The sequence below is a fragment of the Anomaloglossus baeobatrachus genome, unplaced genomic scaffold (assembly GCF_048569485.1).
Source record: "Anomaloglossus baeobatrachus isolate aAnoBae1 unplaced genomic scaffold, aAnoBae1.hap1 Scaffold_643, whole genome shotgun sequence".
Taxonomy (NCBI): domain Eukaryota; kingdom Metazoa; phylum Chordata; class Amphibia; order Anura; family Aromobatidae; genus Anomaloglossus; species Anomaloglossus baeobatrachus.
In genome coordinates, this window is record NW_027445012.1 from 11803 (window position 1) to 33865 (window position 22063).

A 22063-nucleotide genomic window follows, 5' to 3' on the forward strand; every position below is an offset into this window, starting at 1 on the left:
TTCTCAGCAAAAGAGGCCAACACCGGTGACTCTGTCCCTGCAGCCTGCTCAGGGGGAGCAGGTTGGTCTACATGAGCCGAGGGGCCCACCAGTGCCCGAGGCTCCGGCTGAGCAAGCGAGGCAGGAGTCGAGCATTGCTCACAGTGAGGGTAGGTGGAACCCGCAGGTAACATAGCCCCACAAGAGGTACAGGCCGCGAAAAAAACCTGTGCCTTAGTAGCTTTGCTCCTTGTGGACGACATGCTGTTGTCTCCTAGGAGAGTGACCACTGAGGGTATATGGGAAAAGGGTATACAGCCCGACCGAACAGATACATACATATAATATATATATATATATATATATATATATATATATACATATATATATATATATATATATATATATATATATATATATATATATATATATATCTATATATATATCTATATATATATCTATATATATATCTATATCTATTCCGGCACCCTAGGGGAACCAGCACCGGGTGACCGGTGTGGCTTACCGACCGCTAACGAGCGGAGTGTGTCCTCCAGATTCCCTGTCGTGGATCCCCCGGAGCTGCAGAGCTGCTTCACTGAGAAGCATCCACCGGCAGAATGCCAGAAAATGGCCGCCGGAGCTCTCAGGGGAGGAGTGGGGCCGAGGGCAGCGCCAGCAAAGAGCGGGAATCTGGGGTCCCCACAGTGGTCAGTGAGGGGGGAGGAAGACATGCAGGATGCTCCATCCCTCACATCCGACATCATGTCGGTAATCCCGCCCTTACCCCTGACAGGCAGGCCTGGGGGCGGGATTTTCGCGACTAGGCCGCGGTGAAGCCGGGGACTAAATTTGAGGCCGCGCCCGACAAGCAGGCACGGTCGGCGCGGAAGTCCATCGGCCTCCTCAATTTCACAACTACCGCGGCTTCCGGGAAGAAGGTGCGCTCCCCTGCACAGTCCCCTGTGGGGACACAGAGTACCTTTAAGTTGCAGGGCCCGGTCCCTGAGGTTGAAGAGGCTCCAGTCCAGCAGGTTCCACCAGGGGCTGCGGATGGAGCACGGTCCCAGCAAATGGATGACCGCTCTGGATCCCACTTCTCCCAGAGCCGCATAAGGGATGGTGAAGGAGACGGCATGTGGCTCCAGCCTCCATACCCGCAATGGGTACCTCAACCTTAACAACACTGCCGACATAGTGGGGTGAGAAGGGAACATGCCGGGGGCCCCGTGGGGGCCCTCTTTTCTTCCAACCGACATAACTAAGTATGAGAATGCATGAGTGGATGTGTGCCTCCTTCCACACAAAGCATAAAACTGAGGAGCCCGTGGTCCACGGGAGGGTGTATAGGCAGAGGGGAGGGGTTACACTTTTTAAAGTGTAATACTTTGTGTGGCCTCCGGAGGCAGAAGCTATACACCCAATTGTCTGGGTCTCCCAATGGAGCGACAAAGAAATATATAGATATATATAGATATATATATTATGCATACACACACACACACACACATATATATATTTATATTTCTTTATATATTTTACACACCGTATTTTATAAGACGCACTTTTTTCCCCCCTAATGTTGGGGGAAAGTTGGGGGTGCGTCTTGTAGTCTCAATGTAGGGCTGCGGGGAATGAGGGTGCTGCGGTGGAGCGGGTCACCGGCAGCACGAGCAGGCTGTAGCAGCCTACCGTGACCACGTGGACCTGCTCATTTAATATGCACGCCCATCATCCCACCCATCATCTCTCCACGCTGACAGGTGGGCAGGGTGATGAGCGGGGAATGCCCGCATATTAAACAGCCTGCCCACATGATCACCCCTAGCAACTACAGCCTGGAGTGATCATGTGCAGCTATATTCACTGCCCCCTCAAGTGTCATCATCAGCGCGGGGTGCAGTGAAATCAGTATAACTCACCGGCCACGATCCCTGCAGCACCGCGATGTCCTCCTGTCTGTGTCGGCTGTGTGGAGACTAGCGGTGCTCACAGCGATGACATCATCGCTGTGCGCACGTGTCCACACGCAGCCGCTGGGGCACAGACAGGAGGACGAGGCGATGCTGCAGGAATCGTGGCCAGCTCCACACTCCAGCGCTGCTGCTGACACAGACGGAGGAGGAGCGATGCTGCAGGGAGGTGAGGTAAGGTGAGTATGAGCAGGATGGGGGTATATTATGAGCAGGATGGGGGTATATGAGCAGGATGGGGAGTATATGAGCAGCATGGGGAGTATATGAGCAGCATGGGGGCTAGACCAGTATGAGGGACATATACTGTATATACAAGGCAGGAGGATCATTACCAGGCTGGGGTATCTTAGTAGAGAATTTGGGGACATTACCCCCATAAGTGTCAGCAGCAGATCCTTGCCCCATAACAGTCGGTCATGACCACATTTTTTGCTTAAAATGTTATTTTCCTCCTCTAAAACCAGGGTGCATTCTTATAGTCCAAAAAATATGGTGTGTGTGTATGTATATATATTTTACATACACACACACATACTAAATCTCCATCTGAAACTGTTGAACACACACACAAAAAAAAAAAAAATACATTTCTATATAAATAAAATACCAAAACATAAAATACATCTCCTTCTGCAGCAGATATATAAAACAGCATGACCATTTTGAGATAGAACACGTTTTAATACTGAAAAAAAAAAAGAAAAAAAAACAAACAAAAAAAGACAGTGATGTTCATAAAATCATACAGTACCGGGAAGTTAATACTGATGTGGAAACAAAAGCAGCACATTACCCAAAGCAACTTTCCCTGGTTACAGAGGAGACAGTAAAACCAACATTTCCATGATACAGACACATTTACCGGGTTAAAAACAAAAACACTGTTTCCTGGGTCTTGAAGAACTTGTAATGCACTAAAATCGTATACTGAATAGTCTGATTGAAAAGCGTCTGCATTTTTCTATTGCTCAGGCAAATTTTTTTTTTTTTTTTTTTTTTTATCTCGAGTCCACGAAGTTTGACTGTTAAAACTAAAAAAAAAATTCCTCTAAAAAGGGATGAAAAATGCATCCAGCATATGTGTCTATTGCAAACTCATCAACGTTGTGCGGGTCGGCGGAGTTATTGAACTAGAAGTCCCAGCGAGGCTCATCAGCCCATTAAAAAGTATCTGAGTACAAGATAAAGCATTCCACAATACAACAAAACAGCCGAAAAAAAACAAACAAAAAAAAACAAAGAAAACCCCAAAAACAAACAAGAAAATAAAAATAAAATAAAAGAAAAAAAATGCATTCTGTATAAGACAGTTTGTCTAATATCCAGTTTTCTCCGGCAACAATGCATTTTAGGTTTTCAACAGATGACAAAATAAAATAAAATAAAATAAAAAGGTGCATACAGAAAAAAAAAAGTGGCTCAACATATACAGTCGGTGGAAGTCTTACTTATACACAATACAACCCCCTAATCAAATGTAACAAGTAGTGCAAAATATCTTTTATTCAACCCTCCCCCCCAAAAAAAAGAAAAAAAAAAAAATCCCAGTGTTTGAGAATAAATAGGTAGATTTACACTAAAATAAATTTACTGATTAAAAAGAATAAAAAAACACATACGATAAGTATCGTTTGATGACAGATATATGAACACAAAAAAAAACAAAAAAAAAAAAAATAAAAAGGAAAAATAAAATCACACCATGATGACATTGGAAAAATCCGAGTAGTTGCTCTAGAATCAGTAACAATGAAATCAATGCATAATATCACAGCTTCATGATTCTTCCAAATGTAAAACCTGTTAATTCCCCACCAGTCGTGTCCCCCCCATTACATGTTTATGGAGATGAAACACAGTGATGGACAGAAACGCACGAGTCGGGGGTCAGGGGAATCAGGAATGTTCTGGGTCCCACAGACGGGGTCACACTCACAATATAGGAGACTGGGCACGGCCACATCTTAATACTTGCAGTGGTTTCTTGCAATATAACATAGGAAAATAGTTATTTAGGATTCTCTAAGTATTTACAACTTGCACCAGTATCTCCGGACATGCTCACCAGGACAGAGAACCGGGAATAGGAAAGGTGTATGCGGTAGCTGTAGCCATTTTTGTGAGCTAAAGATATAATTGTGAAAATATGAGTGATATGCTAAAGCAGACTATCCCTGAATGAAAGTGCTGGATAGAGGGATAGGCTGCGTGCTCAGTGACATCACAAACTAATGCAGGATAGGCTGCGTGCTCAGTGACATCATTGGAACAAATGTGGGATAGGCTGCGCGCTCAGTGAAATCATCTGTCCCAGTCTAGGCATAGGCTGCACGCTCAGTGATGTCATCTGTCCCAGTCTAGGCATAGGCTGTGCGCTCAGTGATGTCATCTGTCCCAGTGTAGGCATAGGCTGTGTGCTCAGTGATGTCATCTGTCCCAGTCTAGGCATAGGCTGTGCGCTCAGTGATGTCATCTGTCCCAGTCTAGGCATAGGCTGCGCGCTCAGTGATGTCATCTGTCCCAGTCTAGGCATAGGCTGCGCGCTCAGTGATGCCATCTGTCCCAGTCTAGGCATAGGCTGCGCGCTCAGTGATGTCATCTGTCCCAGTCTAGGCATAGGCTGCGCGCTCAGTGATGTCATCTGTCCCAGTCTAGGCATAGGCTGCGCGCTCAGTGATGTCATCTGTCCCAGTCTAGGCATAGGCTGAGCGCTCAGTGATGTCATCGATGCTTAGTGATCTTACTTTCTATTTGTTAATAATAATAAAAAAAAAAAAAAAAAGCTCCAGAAATGGCTCACTAAATCTACCGCACACAGGCGCCCGTCATTTCACGGCTCAGAATATTTTACATAACGGAAACAAATGAGCGTCTGGCGAACAAATAAATCTTAGAAGCACCGTGTCAGGGAGAAGAAGTTCTTGCGGTCGTTCCACCGTCCCGGAGGAAATTCAAGAATTAGAAACGCGTAGAGGAGAAATCCGCCTGGAATATCCTCCGCTTCTTTATAAAACTACAGCCGTATGTACAGACACAGCAGGAAAATACTCTATTGTACTAAATATCTGATTCAAATATACTAACAGTGTAGAGACACCAGCAGCAAATGCTACGGTCGGAGTCCGCCGACGCCGCGCTCACGCGCTTCCAGTGACTTGCTACTGTTCAGTGTATTGCAGCACACAACTCTGCGGCGCGTAATAAAGGTTCAGAGAAAACTCTGAAAAAAAATCCAGAAAAAGTGGAATCTTAATACTGTACAGCGTCCCCGGACGCAGCCCTAGACGTCTACGCCTTTAGTAAGCGACCCCTCCAGAACGATGTTAAAGTCTTGTAGAGTCTGCAGGACCCGCACGAGAGAATTCACCATCATGTTGTCCCTTAGCAGAGCCGTCTCCTCGTACATCCGAGTGATGGCCGGACACTCGGCCAGGAGGGGGATCCACTGGGCGAGTAAGTGATCCCTGGAAAGGAGGAAGATAGGGAGTCAGAATTGATGAAAGTCAGTGCCCCCCCCAACAATACAAATTTGTAGCCTGTAACTACAATCTCAATAAATTAGAATATCAAAAACTTAATTTATTTCAGTAATGCAATACAAAAAGGGAAACACAAATATTATAGAGTCATTACACACAGAGGAATCTATTCCTATATATTATATAGAGTCCTTACACACAGAGGGATCTATTCCTATATATTATATAAAGTCCTTACACACAGAGGGATCTATTCCTATATATTATATAGAGTCATTACACACAGAGGGATCTATTCCTATATATTATATAGAGTCATTACACACAGAGGGATCTGTTCCTATATATTATATAGAGTCATTACACACAGAGGGATCTATTCCTATATATGATATAGAGTCATTACACAGAGGGATCTATTCCTATATATTATATAGAGTCATTACACACAGAGGGATCTATTTTACGTGTTTATTTCTGTTAATGATGATTATGGCTTACAGCCAATGAAAACCCAAAAGTCATTATCTCAGAAAAAGGGAATTTTGTTTACTTACCGTAAATTCCTTTTCTTCTAGCTCCTATTGGGAGACCCAGACAATTGGGTGTATAGCTTCTGCCTCCGGAGGCCACACAAAGTATTACACTTTAAAAAAAGTGTAACCCCTCCCCTCTGCCTATACACCCTCCCGTGCATCACGGGCTCCTCAGTTTTGGTGCAAAAGCAGGAAGGAGGAAACTTATAAATTGGTCTAGGGTAAATTCAATCCGAAGGATGTTCGGAGAACTGAAAACCATGAACCAAAAGAACAATTCAACATGAACAACATGTGTACACAAAAGAACAACAGCCCGAAGGGAACAGGGGCGGGTGCTGGGTCTCCCAATAGGAGCTAGAAGAAAAGGAATTTACGGTAAGTAAACAAAATTCCCTTTTTCTTTGTCGCTCCATTGGGAGACCCAGACAATTGGGACGTCCAAGAGCAGTCCCTGGGTGGGTAAAAGAATACCTCAATAAAGAGCCGAAAACGGCCCCCTCTTACAGGTGGGCGACCGCCGCCTGAAGGACTCGCCTACCTAGACTGGCGTCTGCCGAAGCATAGGTATGCACTTGATAGTGTTTCGTGAAAGTGTGCAGACTAGACTACGTAGCTGCCTGACACACCTGCTGAGCCGTAGCCCGGTGCCGCAATGCCCAGGACGCACCCACGGCTCTGGTAGAATGGGCTTTCAGCCCTGAAGGGAGCGGAAGCCCCGAAGAACGGTAGGCCTCGAGAATTGGTTCCTTGATCCACCGAGCCAAGGTTGACTTGGAGGCCTGAGAGCCCTTACGCTGGCCAGCGACAAGGACAAAGAGCGCATCTGAACGACGCAGGGGCGCCGTGCGAGACACGTAGAGCCGGAGTGCTCTCACTAGATCCAAAGAGTGCAAATCATTTTCACACTGGTGAATTGGATTAGGGCAAAAGGAAGGCAAGGAGATATCCTGATTGAGATGAAAAGGGGATACCACCTTAGGGAGAAATTCCGGGACCGGACGCAGAACCACCTTATCCTGGTGAAAAACCAGGAAGGGGGCTTTGCATGACAGCGCTGCGAGCTCAGACACTCTCCGAAGTGATGTGACTGCCACTAGGAAGGCCACCTTCTGCGAAAGACGTGAGAGAGACACATCCCGCAGCGGCTCGAAAGGTGGTTTTTGAAGAGCCGTCAGAACCCTGTTAAGATCCCAGGGTTCCAGCGGACGTTTGTAAGGTGGGGCCATGTGGCAAACCCCCTGCAGGAACGTGCGGACCTGCGGAAGCCTGGCTAGACGCTTTTGAAAAAACACGGAGAGCGCAGATACTTGGCCCTTGAGAGAGCCGAGGGACAAACCCTTGTCCATTCCAGATTGAAGGAATGAAAGAAAAGTGGGTAAGGCAAACGGCCATGGAGGAAAACAGTTATTAGCGCACCAGGATAGGAAGATTTGCCAAGACCTGTAATAGATCTTGGCGGACGTTGGCTTCCTGGCCTGTCTCATGGTGGCAATGACATCCTGAGATAACCCTGAAGACGCTAGGAGCCAGGACTCAATGGCCACACAGTCAGGTTGAGGGCCACAGAATTCAGATGGAAAAACGGGCCTTGTGACAGCAAGTCTGGGCGGTCTGGAAGTGCCCACGGTTGACCCACCGTGAGATGCCACAGATCCGGATACCACGACCGCCTCGGCCAGTCTGGAGCGACGAGAATAGCGCGACGGCAGTCGGACCTGATCTTGCGTAGTACTCTGGGCAGCATCGCCAGAGGGGGAAACACATAAGGCAGTCGAAACTGCGACCAATCCTGGACTAACGCGTCCGCCGCCAGAGCTCTGTGATCCTGAGACCGTGCGATGAAGGCCGGGACCTTGTTGTTGTGCCGTGACGCCATGAGATCGACGTCCGGCGTTCCCCAGCGGCGACAGATCTCTCGAAACACGTCTGGGTGCAGAGACCATTCCCCCGCGTCCATGCCCTGACGACTGAGAAAATCTGCTTCCCAGTTTTCTACGCCCGGGATGTGAACTGCGGAGATGGTGGAGCCTGTGGCTTCCACCCACTGCAGAATCCGTCGGACTTCCTGGAAGGCTTGACGACTGCGAGTGCCTCCTTGGTGGTTGATGTAGGCGACGGCAGTGGCGTTGTCCGACTGGATACGGATCTGACTGCCCTCCAGCCACCGATGGAAAGCCAATAGGGCTGGATATACTGCCCTTATCTCCAGGATATTGATCTGAAGGGATGATTCTATCGGAGTCCAGGTTCCTTGAGCCCTGTGGTGGAGAAAAACCGCTCCCCAACCTGACAGGCTCGCGTCCGTGGTGACCACAGCCCAGGTTGGGGGTAGGAAGGATTTTCCCCGCGACAGAGAAGTGGGTAGGAGCCACCACTGAAGTGATGTTTTGGTTGCAAGGGAAAGAGAGACGTTCTTGTCGAGGGAAGCCGCACTCTTGTCCCATTTGCAGAGAATGTCCCATTGGAGTGGCCGTAGATGGAATTGCGCGAACGGGACTGCCTCTATAGCTGCCACCATCTTCCCCAGGAAGTGCATGAGGCGCCTTAAGGGGTGTGACTGACTCCGAAGAAGTGATTGCACCCCTGCCTGCAGAGAAAGCTGTTTGTCGCTCGGTAGCTTGACTAACGCTTGCTGGGTATGAAACTCCATCCCTAGGTAAGTCAGTGATTGGGTCGGTGTCAACTTGGATTTCGGGAAGTTGATGATCCACCCGAACTGCTGGAGAGTCGCCAGAGCGACGGTTAGACTTTGTTGACACGCCACCCGAGAAGGGGCCCTGACTAGGAGATCGTCCAAGTAGGGGATCACCGAGTGGCCTTGAAAGTGCAGGACCGCCACGACGGATGCCATGACTTTGGTGAAAACCCGTGGGGCTGTCGCCAGGCCGAAAGGCAATGCCACGAACTGAAGGTGTTCGTCCCCGATTGCGAAACGCAGGAAACGTTGATGTTCGGGTGCGATCGGTACATGGAGATAAGCATCCTTGATGTCGATCGATGCTAGGAAGTCTCCTTGTGACATCGAGGCGATGACCGAGCGGAGAGATTCCATCCGAAACAGTCTGGTTCTCACATGTCTGTTGAGTAGCTTGAGGTCCAGAACGGGACGGAATGACCCGTCCTTTTTTGGCACCACGAACAAGTTGGAGTAAAATCTGCGACCACGTTCCTGAAGGGGAACGGGGATCACAACGCCTTCTATCTTTAGAGCGTCCACCGCCTGAAAAAGTGCATCGGCCTGTGCGGGGGGTGGAGAGGTTCTGAAGAAACGAGCCGCAGGACGAGAGCTGAACTCTATCCTGTAACCATGAGACAGAATGTCTCTCACCCATCAGTCTTAAACATGTGGCCACCAGGCGTCGCCAAAGCGGGAGAGCCTGCCACCGACAGAGGATGCGGCTAGGGGAGGCCGAGAGTCATGAGGAGGCAGTCTTGGAGGCAGTGCCTCCTGCGGCCTTTTGGGGGCGTGACTTGGACCGCCACGCATAGGAGTTCCTCTGGCCTTTCTCCGGCCTGTTGGACGAAGAGGATTGGGGCTTGGCGGAGGGACGAAAGGACCGAAACCTCGATTGGATTTTTCTCTGCTGAGGTCTCCTAGGTTTGGACTGGGGTAAGGAGGAGTCCTTTCCCTTGGATTCCTTAATAATCTCATCCAATCGTTCGCCAAACAAACGGTCGCCAGAAAAGGGCAAACCGGTTAAGAACCTCTTGGAAGCAGAGTCTGCTTTCCATTCGCGCAGCCACATGGCCCTGCGGACTGCCACGGAGTTAGCAGAGGCTACCGCCGTACGGCTAGTGGAGTCCAGGACGGCGTTCATGGCGTAGGACGAAAAGGCTGACGCCTGAGAGGTCAAAGACGAAACATGCGGAGCAGAATTCCGTGTGACAGCATTAATCTCAGTCAGACAAGCCGAGATTGCTTGGAGAGCCCACACGGCTGCAAAGGCCGGGGCAAAAGACGCGCCCGTGGCCTCATAGATGGACTTCACCAAGAGCTCTATCTGTCTGTCAGTGGCATCCTTCAGGGATGAGCCATCTGCAACAGACACAACGGACCTAGCAGCCAATCTGGAGACTGGAGGATCCACCTTGGGACAGTGAGCCCAACCCTTAACGACTTCAGATGGAAAGGGGTAACGCGTGTCAGTGTGACGTTTAGCAAAGCGCTTGTCCGGGACCGCTCTGGGCTTCTGGACAGCATCCCTGAAGTTAGAGTGATCAAAAAATGTATTGCGCGTACGTTTGGGGAACCGAAACTGGTGTTTCTCCTGCTGAGACGCCGACTCCTCTACAGGAGGAGGCGGGGGTGAGAGATCCAACACCTGGTTGATGGACGAGATAAGATCATTTACTAAGGTGTCCCCCTCAGGTGTATCAAGGTTAAGGGCGAAGTCAGGGTCAGAGCCCTGAGCTCCCACGTCCGCCTCGTCTTCCAGAGAGTCCTCAAGCTGGGATCCCGAGCAGCGTGAGGAAGTCGGGGAAGAGTCCCAGCGAGACCGCTTAGCCGGTCTGGGACTGCGGTCCGGGCAGGAGTCCCCCGCCTGAGACCTAGGGGCCAACCTGGGAGCGCGCTGCGGCGCGGACCGAGAGGGGCCTGGAGGAGACGAGCTAACAGGGGCCGGGGCCTGTGGAAGGTCCGGTCTGGACTGCAATGCCTCAAGGAGTTTAGAAGACCATTTGTCCATAGATAGTGCAATGGATTGAGAAAGTGATTGAGAGAGTTTCTCAGCAAAAGAGGCCAACACCGGTGACTCTGTCCCTGCAGCCTGCTCAGGGGGAGCAGGGGGGTCTACATGAGCAGAGGGGCCCACCAGTGCCTGAGGCTCCGGCTGAGCAAGCGAGGCAGGAGTCGAGCGTTGCTCACAGTGAGGGTAGGTGGAACCCGCAGGTAACATAGCCCCACAAGAGGTACAGGCCGCGAAAAAAACCTGTGCCTTAGTAGCTTTGCTCCTTGTGGACGACATGCTGTTGTCTCCTAGGAGAGTGACCACTGAGGGTATATGGGAAAAGGGTATACAGCCTGACCGAACAGATATATATATATATATATATATATCTATATCTCTCTATATATATATATATATATATATATATATCTATATCTCTCTCTATATATATATATATATATATATATATATATATATATATATCTATATCTCTCTATATATATATATATATATATATATCTATATCTCTCTCTATATATATATATATATATATCTATATCTCTCTCTCTATATATATATATATATATATATCTATATCTCTCTATATATATATATATATATATATATATATATCTATATCTCTCTATATATATATATATATATATATATATCTATATCTCTCTCTATATATCTATATATATATATATATATATATATATATATATATATATATCTCTCTATATATATATATATATCTATATCTATATATATATAGATATATATATATATATATATATATATATATCTATTCCGGCACCCTAGGGGGACCAGCACCGGGTGACCGGTGTGGCTTACCGACCGCTAACGAGCGGAGTGTGTCCTCCGGATTCCCTGCCGTGGATCCCCCGGAGCTGCAGAGCTGTTCACTGAGAAGCATCCACCGGCAGAATGCCAGAAAATGGCCGCCGGAGCTCTCAGGGGAGGAGTGGGGCCGAGGGCGGCGCCAGCAAAGAGCGGGAATCTGGGGTCCCCACAGTGGTCAGTGAGGGGGGAGGAAGACATGCAGGATGCTCCAGCCCTCACATCCGACGTCATGTCGGTAATCCCGCCCTTACCCCTGACAGGCAAACCCGGGGGCGGGATTTTCGCGACTAGGCCGCGGTGAAGCCGGGGACTAAATTTAAGGACGCGCTCGACAAGCAGGCACGGTCGGCGCGGAAGTCCACCGGCCTCCTCAATTTCAACTACCGCAGCTTCCGGGAAGAAGGTGCGCTCCCTGCACAGTCCCCTATGGGGACACAGAGTACCTTTAAGTTGCAGGGCCCAGTCCCTGAGGTTGAAGAGGCTCCGGTCCGGCAGGTTCCACCAGGGGCTGCGGATGGAGCACGGTCCCAGCAAATGGATGACCGCTCAGGATCCCACTTCTCCCAGAGCCGCATGAGGGATGGTGAAGGAGACGGCATGTGGCTCCAGCCACCGTACCCGCAATGGGTACCTCAACCTTAACAACACCGCCGACATAGTGGGGTGAGAAGGGAACATGCCGGGGGCCCCGTGGGGGTCCTCTTTTCTTCCAACCGACATAACTAAGTATGAGAATGCATGAGTGGATGTGTGCCTCCTTCCACACAAAGCATAAAACTGAGGAGCCCGTGGTCCACGGGAGGGTGTATAGGCAGAGGGGAGGGGTTACACTTTTTAAAGTGTAATACTTTGTGTGGCCTCCAGAGGCAGAAGCTATACACCCAATTGTCTGGGTCTCCCAATGGAGCGACAAAGAAAATCAGAATATTATATGAGACCAACTGAAAAAATGATTTCTTTATCGCTTCATTGGGGGACACAGGAAACCATGGGTGTATGCTGCTGGGACTAGGAGGTGACACTATGCAAATAAAAAAGTTAACTCCTCCCACGTAGTATACACCCACTGACTGGAGCTGAGGAGATCAGTTTTTGCTTAGTGTCCGAGGAGGTTGGACACGCAGGGGCTGCTCTCAGCCCTTCAGGTTTGTATTGTTGTGTTTTATTAATGTTTTTCCCTTTGTTTTTCAGACACAGCTCGTCGGGCGACAGGGTGTAATCGCTCACCCTGCTCTCCCACAGAGACCGGTCGCACAGAAGTGGGGTCCGTCCGCCACTTCCGTTGTTTTCCGTGTCTGTCTGGCAGGACCCTACCCCCCTAACACTCTCAAGACTGTTTGGGGGGCATCCGCACAGAGGGACAGGCGGATGGTCCTTGCCCCCCTCCCCAAACTCTCTCGCTCCCGAGCCTGATTGTGGGGTAGGAGGACGAAGACCGTACCCAGGATGGAGAGGTACCCTTCCGGTCTCCCCTAGACTATGCCCGGGACGACCGTCGAGATGTCTTCGCTCGCCTTCCAGGATGGATCCAGGATCACCTCAAGACAAGCCAGGAACTCAGATAAGTAATCCAATCCCCCTCCTTCTTCCCCGTCCCGGGTTATGGGGAGGGATCCCGGGTATAGAAGCCCACAGTCTTCCACCTGGGTCAGGGGTTCCCTTATCCCCCCTAGATCCCCTCACCTTAGTCTCCGGTGGCCTGCCCTTAGAAATTTAGCCCCGGTTCCTCTGCGGCCCGGCGTTCCCTCCGGCGGCCTGCCTTTAGAAACTTAGCCCCCGGCTCCACTGCGGCCCGGCGCCCCCTCCGGCGGTCTGCCCTTAGAAATTTAACCCCCGGTTCCTCTGCGGCCCGGCGTCCCCTCCGGTGGCCTACTCTTAAAATTTAGGCCCCGGCTCCATTGCGGCTCAGCGTCTCCCCCCGCGGCCTACCCTTAAAACCTAGGCCCCGGCGTCTCCTCCGGCGACTACCCTTAAAATTTAGGCCCCGGTTTCCTTGCGGCCCGACGTCTCCTCCGGGGCCTACCGTAAAAATTTTGTCCCCGGCTTCATTGCGGCCCTCTGCATTCGCGCGCTCGCCTGACCACGCCCCCAGCCGGGAATTCAGCCCGCGGGCGCGGGCGGGATTTTCAAATTCTTCTGGCTCCCCTGTGCAATCGCCGCCGCCCCCCTCTCTCCTGGCGCCTGACATCACTTCCGGCGCCGAATCTCCCGGGAAACGCTGCTCCGGCCCGCACTTCCAGCCTCCCGGCTCGGTAAGTAACCTCACCGCCGCAGCTTCAGCGCCCCCCGCAGACAGCCAGTGCGTCCCAGGGCCCCCTCAGTCAGCGCTCCAGGCTGCCCAGCACCACTCGCCTCAGACTCCCGGTCCCGGCAAGGATTGTAAAAAAAAAAAAAAACCCCTCAGCAGACCGCAAAACCGGCTCTCCTGTCATTACTCCAGGAGCACCTACACCGGATTCCTGGTGCAGTTCACTTGCAGTGAGCTGTCCCCCCTCTAACATACAGCGCATGGTTATAGAGCGACTTCAGTCCGGGAATATTAACAGCCCCCCCTTCCTCTACAGGTGCAAGATGTCACTCTCCTACACGCACTCCATTTCCAGGGGTATTCCAGCGTACTGGGGCCCTATCCACTTCCACCGTCTGTGTTTCTCTTGTGCTCCTGCCTATTTTCCTGTCCCACTACCTAGTGTGTCAGCGTTCCTCACGTAGGGTCACTATTCGTGGGTTAATGTTCCTCATGTCCTATCTGCGGTCATATACCCGCCTATCACAGGGTCATTGACCCGTCCACTGTTTTCAACCTCAGCCTGTTCACTATCTAGTGTGCCAGTGTCTCCATTTACCTGTTGTCACAAACCACCGGGGGGGTCACTCAGAAATCCCCCGCGCTGGCTACCAGTACGTCACAATCGGGGGGTAACAAGTGGGGGTCACCCCTCCTTTATACCTCCCGACCGACAGACAGAGCACGTGATGCGCTCTCTAGCGCCCCTCTTATAGTCAGGCCAATTATGGAATTGCCCGACGATAAGCAAGGAGGCCGCTATACTACTTATGCCGATTATTGAAGGGTCCCCGGTGAGAGTAGGGTATATATTCCCCCGACCTCCGCGGGCGGAATATATAAAATCTCCCCGAATCTCACTGGCCTCCCCACAATAATCCTTGGCACAAACTCGCTGCCACCAACCGCTTCACGGTAACTATTAGCCGAACACACAGACGTGGGATTCAAGATCGAGATAACAGAACAGCCCAAGATTAATTATATAATTTAATCAGCCTAAAGCACACTAGAAACTACAATATATACAATAGGGAATCTACAGAATATACATATGTCAGAGTACAGTTACAATCAAAGCATGGGTTACAAACAGGCATACACAGTTCCAGCAGTTACCTTGTTGCGTCTGGCCACAGGGGGGCGCTGTACCCAGGTTTCTAGGATCCTTCCCACAGATGTTTCCTACACGTGACCCCCAGCGAAAGAACGCTGGAAAATGGCCGAAGTAGGGTTATCAACCTGGGCAGATCCAGGTCCCCTCCTACCTTAGTGACCTCACAGGGAGCACTGCTCCACCCCTGGCTGGAGTTATGGACAAAATCCACAACATGGAATATGGGCCATAACTTTGCCTGGGAGCGTCGTAGGCGGACGCCAATGCTCTCATTGTGACAGTTATGAATTTAGCTACAGAACGAGGGGACTCATGACCTGTCTGCCAGTTCCCCATTGGCTGATATCACGCCTGGGGCATTTCCCAATGTCCTGCTCCCATAAAAAGGGTGTGCCGGCATCGTCCGCATGCAGAGACACCATTTTTATGGTTGCCATATTTATCGGAAATATGGCTTGCGAGATATGAACCATTTTTTACTGGAGTCGTTCTGTCTGGCTAGTTCCATAGCCTTGCTAATGAGATACAACTCTTGTTACAGGGTGACGGCAGGGAGTCATCCTGTGTCCTTTGTTCCCACATCACCTAATTTCCATATCACAGGACATGGCCATGGAGGTGTAACACCTTCACAGATGCTGGACATTGAGAACAAGAAGGGAGGGGGCACTGCCAGGGAGTGATGAGAGCGATTATGACTGGAGTCATAATTCATCTTCATATCCCGGGATTTGCCTCACACCTCCCCCCTTTTGAGGGCGCTAGGGGGCAGCACACTCCGGTGTTCCCCCGTGCGCCCGTCCGCGACCTCTCCTTGTCGGGACAGCCCGTCTGCGTTACCGTGGTCACGGCCCCTTTTGTGGCGAATGGTGAAGTTGTATTGCTGGAGCGCAAGGCTCCATCGCAACAATCGCCCATTCGTCCCAGAGACGGTGTGCAACCAGCTGAGGGGATTGTGGTCCGTCTCCACGATGAAGTGGCGCCCGTATAGATAGGGTTGCAGACGCTGCAGGGCCCACACTATGGCCAGGCACTCCTTCTCCATCGTGGAATAGGCAACTTCCCTTGGTAACAGCTTCCTGCTCAGGTACAAGACTGGGTGCTCTTGGCTCGCAGAGTCCACCTGGCTGAGCACCGCACCGAGGCCGAAGTCACTGGCGTCGGTCTGTACTACAAACGGCCGCGTGAAGTCGGCTGCCTGTAGCACGGGCGGGCTGGACAGGGCGTCCTTTAGGGCCCGGAAGGCTGTCTCGCAGTCCATTGTCCAATCGACTGCAGAGGGCAGCTTCTTCTTGGTGAGGTCCGTCAAGGGCTTTGCCAGGCTACTATAGCATGGAACAAACCTCCTATAGTACCCAGCGGTCCCCAAGAAGGACATCACCTGCTTCTTGGTCCTGGGGGTGGGCCAGGATGCGATGGCTTCCACTTTCTCAGGCTCGGGCTTCAGTGTTCTCCCGCCTACCCGGTGACCGAGGTACTGGACCTCGCTCATGGCCAGCTGACACTTTCCCGGCTTGATGGTCAAACCTGCCCGGTGGATCCGCCTGAGCACCTGTGCTAGATGCTCTAGGTGGTCCTCCCAGGTGGGACTGAAGACGGCAATGTCATCCAGGTACGCGGCCGCGTACCCTTCAAGTCCCTTGAGCAGGGTGTTGACCATCCGCTGGAAAGTGGCAGGGGCATTCCTCATCCCGAATGGCATCACCGTGGACTCGTACAGTCCAAATGGGGTAATAAAGGCAGAGCGTTCCCTGGCCTTGCGAGTCAGGGGGATCTGCCAATATCCCCGGCTCAGATCCATGATGGTCAGGTACTGAGCCCCGGCCAACTGATCGAGCAGGTCATCGATGCGTGGCATTGGGTACGCATCGGCGACCGTGACCGCATTGAGCCCCCTGTAGTCCACGCAGAACCGAGTGGTTCGGTCCTTCTTAGGGACGAGGACTACAGGCGAGGCCCAAGCGCTGTTGGATGCCTGGATCACCCCCAGCTTCAGCATCTCGTCAATCTCCTGGCGCATGTGTTGCTGCACCTCCAGGGAGACCCGATATGCTGAACGCCGGATCGGGGGATGATCCCCAGTGTCCACGTGATGGACAGCCAAGTCAGTCCTTCCGGGCTGGTTGGTAAACAACCCCCGGAAGGGGTGTAGGGTGGCCCACAGCTGGGACCGTTGGTCCTCCAAGAGCTGGTGGCCAACCTCCACATCCTCAATGGATCCGCCTGCCCTAACCTGGGCTAGCATATCCAAGAGGGTTTCCGCTTCTCCCTCCTCGGGCAGGTTGCACACGGGGAGCGCACATGCCTCCCGCTCATGATGTGCCTTCATCATGTTCACATGGAAGGGCTTCCGCCTTCCACGGGCAGGGTCCAGGGTGACCAGGTACGTTACAGGGTTGAGCTGCTGGTACACGAGGTATGGGCCTTCCCAGGCTGCCTGAAGCTTGTCCTGTGGTACGGGGACCAGTACCCACACCTCTTGACCCACTTGGTAGGTCCTCTCACAAGCGTTCTGGTCGTACCAACGCTTCTGATCGGCCTGGGCTTGAGCCATATTGTCGTGTACCAGTTGCGTCAAGGCCTGCATTTTGTCCCGGAAGCGCATGACATACTCGATAACCGACACTCCAGGGGTGGCCAAATCCCCTTCCCAAGCCTCTTTCACCAGAGCCAGGGGGCCCCGCACACGTCGCCCGTACAGGAGCTCAAACGGTGAGAATCCTGTTGAGGCTTGTGGAACCTCCCGGTAAGCAAATAACAGGTGTGGGAGATACCGCTCCCAGTCACGCCCATGGGAGTCGACCAACATCTTAAGCATCTGCTTTAAGGTGCCATTGAACCGCTCGCACAGGCCATTAGTCTGTGGATGGTACGGGCTGGCCACCAGATGTCGCACCTGGACTTGCTTACAGAGGGCCTCCATCAGCTGGGACATGAATTGGGTCCCCCGGTCAGTGAGCATTTCCTGGGGAAAACCCACTCGGGAGAAAATCTCCAGCAATGCGGTGGCCACCTTGTCAGCCCGAATGGACGACAAGGCCACTGCTTCTGGGTACCGGGTGGCATAGTCCACTACCGTCAGTATGAAGCGTTTCCCGGAGCTGCTGGGGATGGCCAGCGGGCCGACCAGATCCACAGCCACCCTCCTGAAAGGCTCATCGATGATTGGCAGAGATACTAGTGGGGCTTTGGGGCGTGGCCCCGCCTTCCCCACTCTCTGACAGGTTTCACACGAACGGCAGTAGGCAGCCACATCGGCCCCCATTTTTGGCCAGTAGAAATGCTGGTTTAACCTGGCCTTGGTCTTAGCGATCCCTAGGTGTCCGGCCATCGGAATCTCATGTGCGATCCGCAACAACTCCGTCCGGAACGGATAGGGTACCACCAACTGTCGGTCCCTGGGCCACGCCTCCGGTGAACCCTGCTGGACCGTGGCCCGGTACAGCCGTCCTTGGTCCCAGACCACTCGCTCCGGGTCCGAGTCCGAGGGGGGCTGTGCCGCCTGCTCCTTAAGAGCTTTCAGGCTGTCGTCAGCTTCTAACGCTGCCTGAAACCCCTGACTAGATGTGGCCAGAATCGACGAGACTGTCACATCTTCAGTCAGTACCCCGGGACCTGTGTCCTGGCCTCCACCTGACTCGGCTGCCACTTGGTCAGAAGGGGAAGAGCTATCGGACCTCCGGGAGGCCCCTTGGCTTCCAGCACTCCCACTGCGGGTGACAGCGGCCACAGCCGCTGCGACCGTGGGTCGTGCCTGCTCCTCCTCCGTTCCTGACCAAGTCGCCGGTTCAGGCAGACCTACCTGGCTTCCTGACACCCCGGTTGTGGGGGAACCATGCACCGAGATCTTACCTGGGAGCACTTCCGCTCCTGGACCGGCCCCAATCTCACCTGCCTGTTCCCCTCCTGCAGCAACAGAACCCCGCTGTGAAATCTCTGGGGACCCCACATTTGCTGTGGTAGCCCCCACCCCACACACTGGTCCTCCCCCTGCAGCACCCTGCTCTCTGCTTATCCCTGCAGAGGGCAACAGATCCCAGCTCACAGGCTGATTACTTGTAGAGGCATGGTCACACCTTTCTCTGCCCCCCTCCCCTGTCACAGCTGCAGCTGTGTGTGTGTCTATGGTGTCTGTGCAAGCAGAAATATCAGAGTTCACTCCCTCCTCCCTTACATCATTCATAGATAACACATTAACATTGTCCGGAGGCACGTCAGTACTGGCTGAAGGTTCAGCCCTTGGGGGGGGCCCAAACTGGGAGGTTATCTGCCCCAAATCTGTCCCAAGTAGCACGTTTGCAGGGATCCGATCAGTTACCCCCACCTCTCTCACCCCTCGCCCTGCGCCCCAGTCCACATAAATGTCAGCAACAGGCAGCGCCGGGTCAATGCCTCCAATCCCGGAGACAGCGAGGGTTTTTCCAGGGATCAAGTCTTGGGGGGACACCATCTCAGGCCGCACCAGAGTCACCTCCGAGGCGCTGTCTCGCAGTCCTATGGTCACAGACCGGCCGACGGTGACAGGTTGGAAGCTGTCCAGGGACCTACCACCACCCCCACCCACACAATACACCTTGGGCGGCCCTTGGGACGGGGACGGAGCCGGGGCCTTGGGACGCTGAGGGCACATGGCCTTGAAGTGTCCAGGTAGGTTGCACTGGTGGCACCGTCTTGGTTCCGCCACGGGCCTGGAGAGGGGAGTTGAGGGGGACACCCCCTGCAGTCTAGGGGCAGGTGGGGCAGTCGCAGAATTCATCTTACCCCCTCTCCAGGTGCTGCTGGTGGCCGCTCTCCTGGCCTCAGGGGCCCGGTTGTTGGTGTAGTCATCGGCAAGGGCAGCTGTAGCCGTGGACCCCTTTGGCTTCTGGTCTCGGATGAACTGGCGGAGATCCTCAGGGCAGTTCCACAACAGTTGCTCCGTGATGAACAAGTCCAGGATCTCCGGTCCGGTGGAAAGCTGCAGGCCTTGGGTCCAGTGGTCGGCAGCTCGGGCAAGTGCCCGCCGGTGGTCAGCCCAGGAGTCCTTTGGTCCCTTCTGTAGGCTCCGGAACTTCTTGCGGTAGGACTCTGGAGTGAGGTTGTACTGTTGGATCAGGGCCCGCTTGATGGTGTCGTAGCCCTGATCTGCCTCAGCAGGCAAGTCCCCAAGGATATCCAGGGCCTTACCCCTTAAACGGGGGGTCAGGTATTTGGCCCACTGGTCCTTGTCCAGATGGTGCTGCAAGCAAGTCCGTTCAAAAGCAGTCAAGAAAGAGTCCAAGTCTCCATCCTTCTCCAGCACTGGGAAGTCCTCAACACGGACCTTTGGAAGTTTGGTGTCTCGAAGGTCACATGTGGCTGATGAGGGCCGGAGCTGAGCTAGCTGCAGCTGGTAGTCACGGTCTGCCTGTCGCTCTCGCTCTTCACGCGCTGCCTGCCGCTCTCGCTCCGCAGCCTCACGCTCTGCGTGCCGCTCTGCCCTGCGCTCTGCCAGGAGTTCCTTGTAGCCCTTCTGGTCTCCAGCCTGGAGAAGGGCCATAGCCATTTGAAGAAGGCTATCCGAGCCTCCCAGGCTCGGTGGAATGGCACGTGGTGATCTGCGGCACGCTGCAGAGCTAGGCGATTCACTGTCCCTTTCAGAGCGGAGGGCTGGCATCTGGCTCGTTGAGGACCCTTGGGTGAGCTGCTCCTCATCTTGTCCATAATTGCCAGCTTGTGCGCTGTCCTCTGCAGAACGGTTTTCTGGCGTCGAGCTCCTGGAGGGCTCGTGGACAACCTCCTCATTGCTGTCCACAGCACCGTCCTCCCTCTCTTCGGCTCCTGCCTTAGCATTGGCCAGTTGCATAGCTCTGCTCCTGGTGCCATCAGCCATTCTTGCAGACTTTTGGTCACTGACACAGAACTGACACCTGATGCCTCCACACACCTTACAGTATCTGCACTCTGACACTCTACTGTTGAGCTAGTCTGAAGACCCCAGCAGCCACAGCTGCTGCAGGCAGTCTTTAGTGTCTGGGAGTATGGGTCTCACACTCACACACACTATTATCTCGATCCCACCGCTTGCCACCAATATGTCACAAACCACCGGGGGGGTCACTCAGAAATCCCCCGCGCTGGCTACCAGTACGTCACAATCGGGGGGTAACAAGTGGGGGTCACCCCTCCTTTATACCTCCCGACCGACAGACAGAGCACGTGATGCGCTCTCTAGCGCCCCTCTTATAGTCAGGCCAATTATGGAATTGCCCGACGATAAGCAAGGAGGCCGCTATACTACTTATGCCGATTATTGAAGGGTCCCCGGTGAGAGTAGGGTATATATTCCCCCGACCTCCGCGGGCGGAATATATAAAATCTCCCCGAATCTCACTGGCCTCCCCACAATAATCCTTGGCACAAACTCGCTGCCACCAACCGCTTCACGGTAACTATTAGCCGAACACACAGACGTGGGATTCAAGATCGAGATAACAGAACAGCCCAAGATTAATTATATAATTTAATCAGCCTAAAGCACACTAGAACTACAATATATACAATAGGGAATCTACAGAATATACATATGTCAGAGTACAGTTACAATCAAAGCATGGGTTACAAACAGGCATACACAGTTCCAGCAGTTACCTTGTTGCGTCTGGCCACAGGGGGGCGCTGTACCCAGGTTTCTAGGATCCTTCCCACAGATGTTTCCTACACGTGACCCCCAGCGAAAGAACGCTGGAAAATGGCCGAAGTAGGGTTATCAACCTGGGCAGATCCAGGTCCCCTCCTACCTTAGTGACCTCACAGGGAGCACTGCTCCACCCCTGGCTGGAGTTATGGACAAAATCCACAACATGGAATATGGGCCATAACTTTGCCTGGGAGCGTCGTAGGCGGACGCCAATGCTCTCATTGTGACAGTTATGAATTTAGCTACAGAACGAGGGGACTCATGACCTGTCTGCCAGTTCCCCATTGGCTGATATCACGCCTGGGGCATTTCCCAATGTCCTGCTCCCATAAAAAGGGTGTGCCGGCATCGTCCGCATGCAGAGACACCATTTTTATGGTTGCCATATTTATCGGAAATATGGCTTGCGAGATATGAACCATTTTTTACTGGAGTCGTTCTGTCTGGCTAGTTCCATAGCCTTGCTAATGAGATACAACTCTTGTTACAGGGTGACG

The 22063-nt window shown here is 52.4% G+C and overlaps 1 protein-coding gene across 1 annotated transcript in view; it reads right to left on the bottom strand.

The window, feature by feature from the left end:
* Window positions 1–2633: 2633 nt before the first annotated feature.
* The window catches only part of LOC142286063 (DENN domain-containing protein 5B), a 98423-nt gene continuing 78993 nt past the window's right edge, over window positions 2634–22063 (bottom strand). The window contains exon 20 of the mRNA XM_075333319.1: window positions 2634–5419. Coding sequence (XP_075189434.1) covers window positions 5236–5419 — 184 coding nt within the window. The 3' untranslated portion in view covers window positions 2634–5235. The remainder of the gene's footprint in view (window positions 5420–22063) is intronic.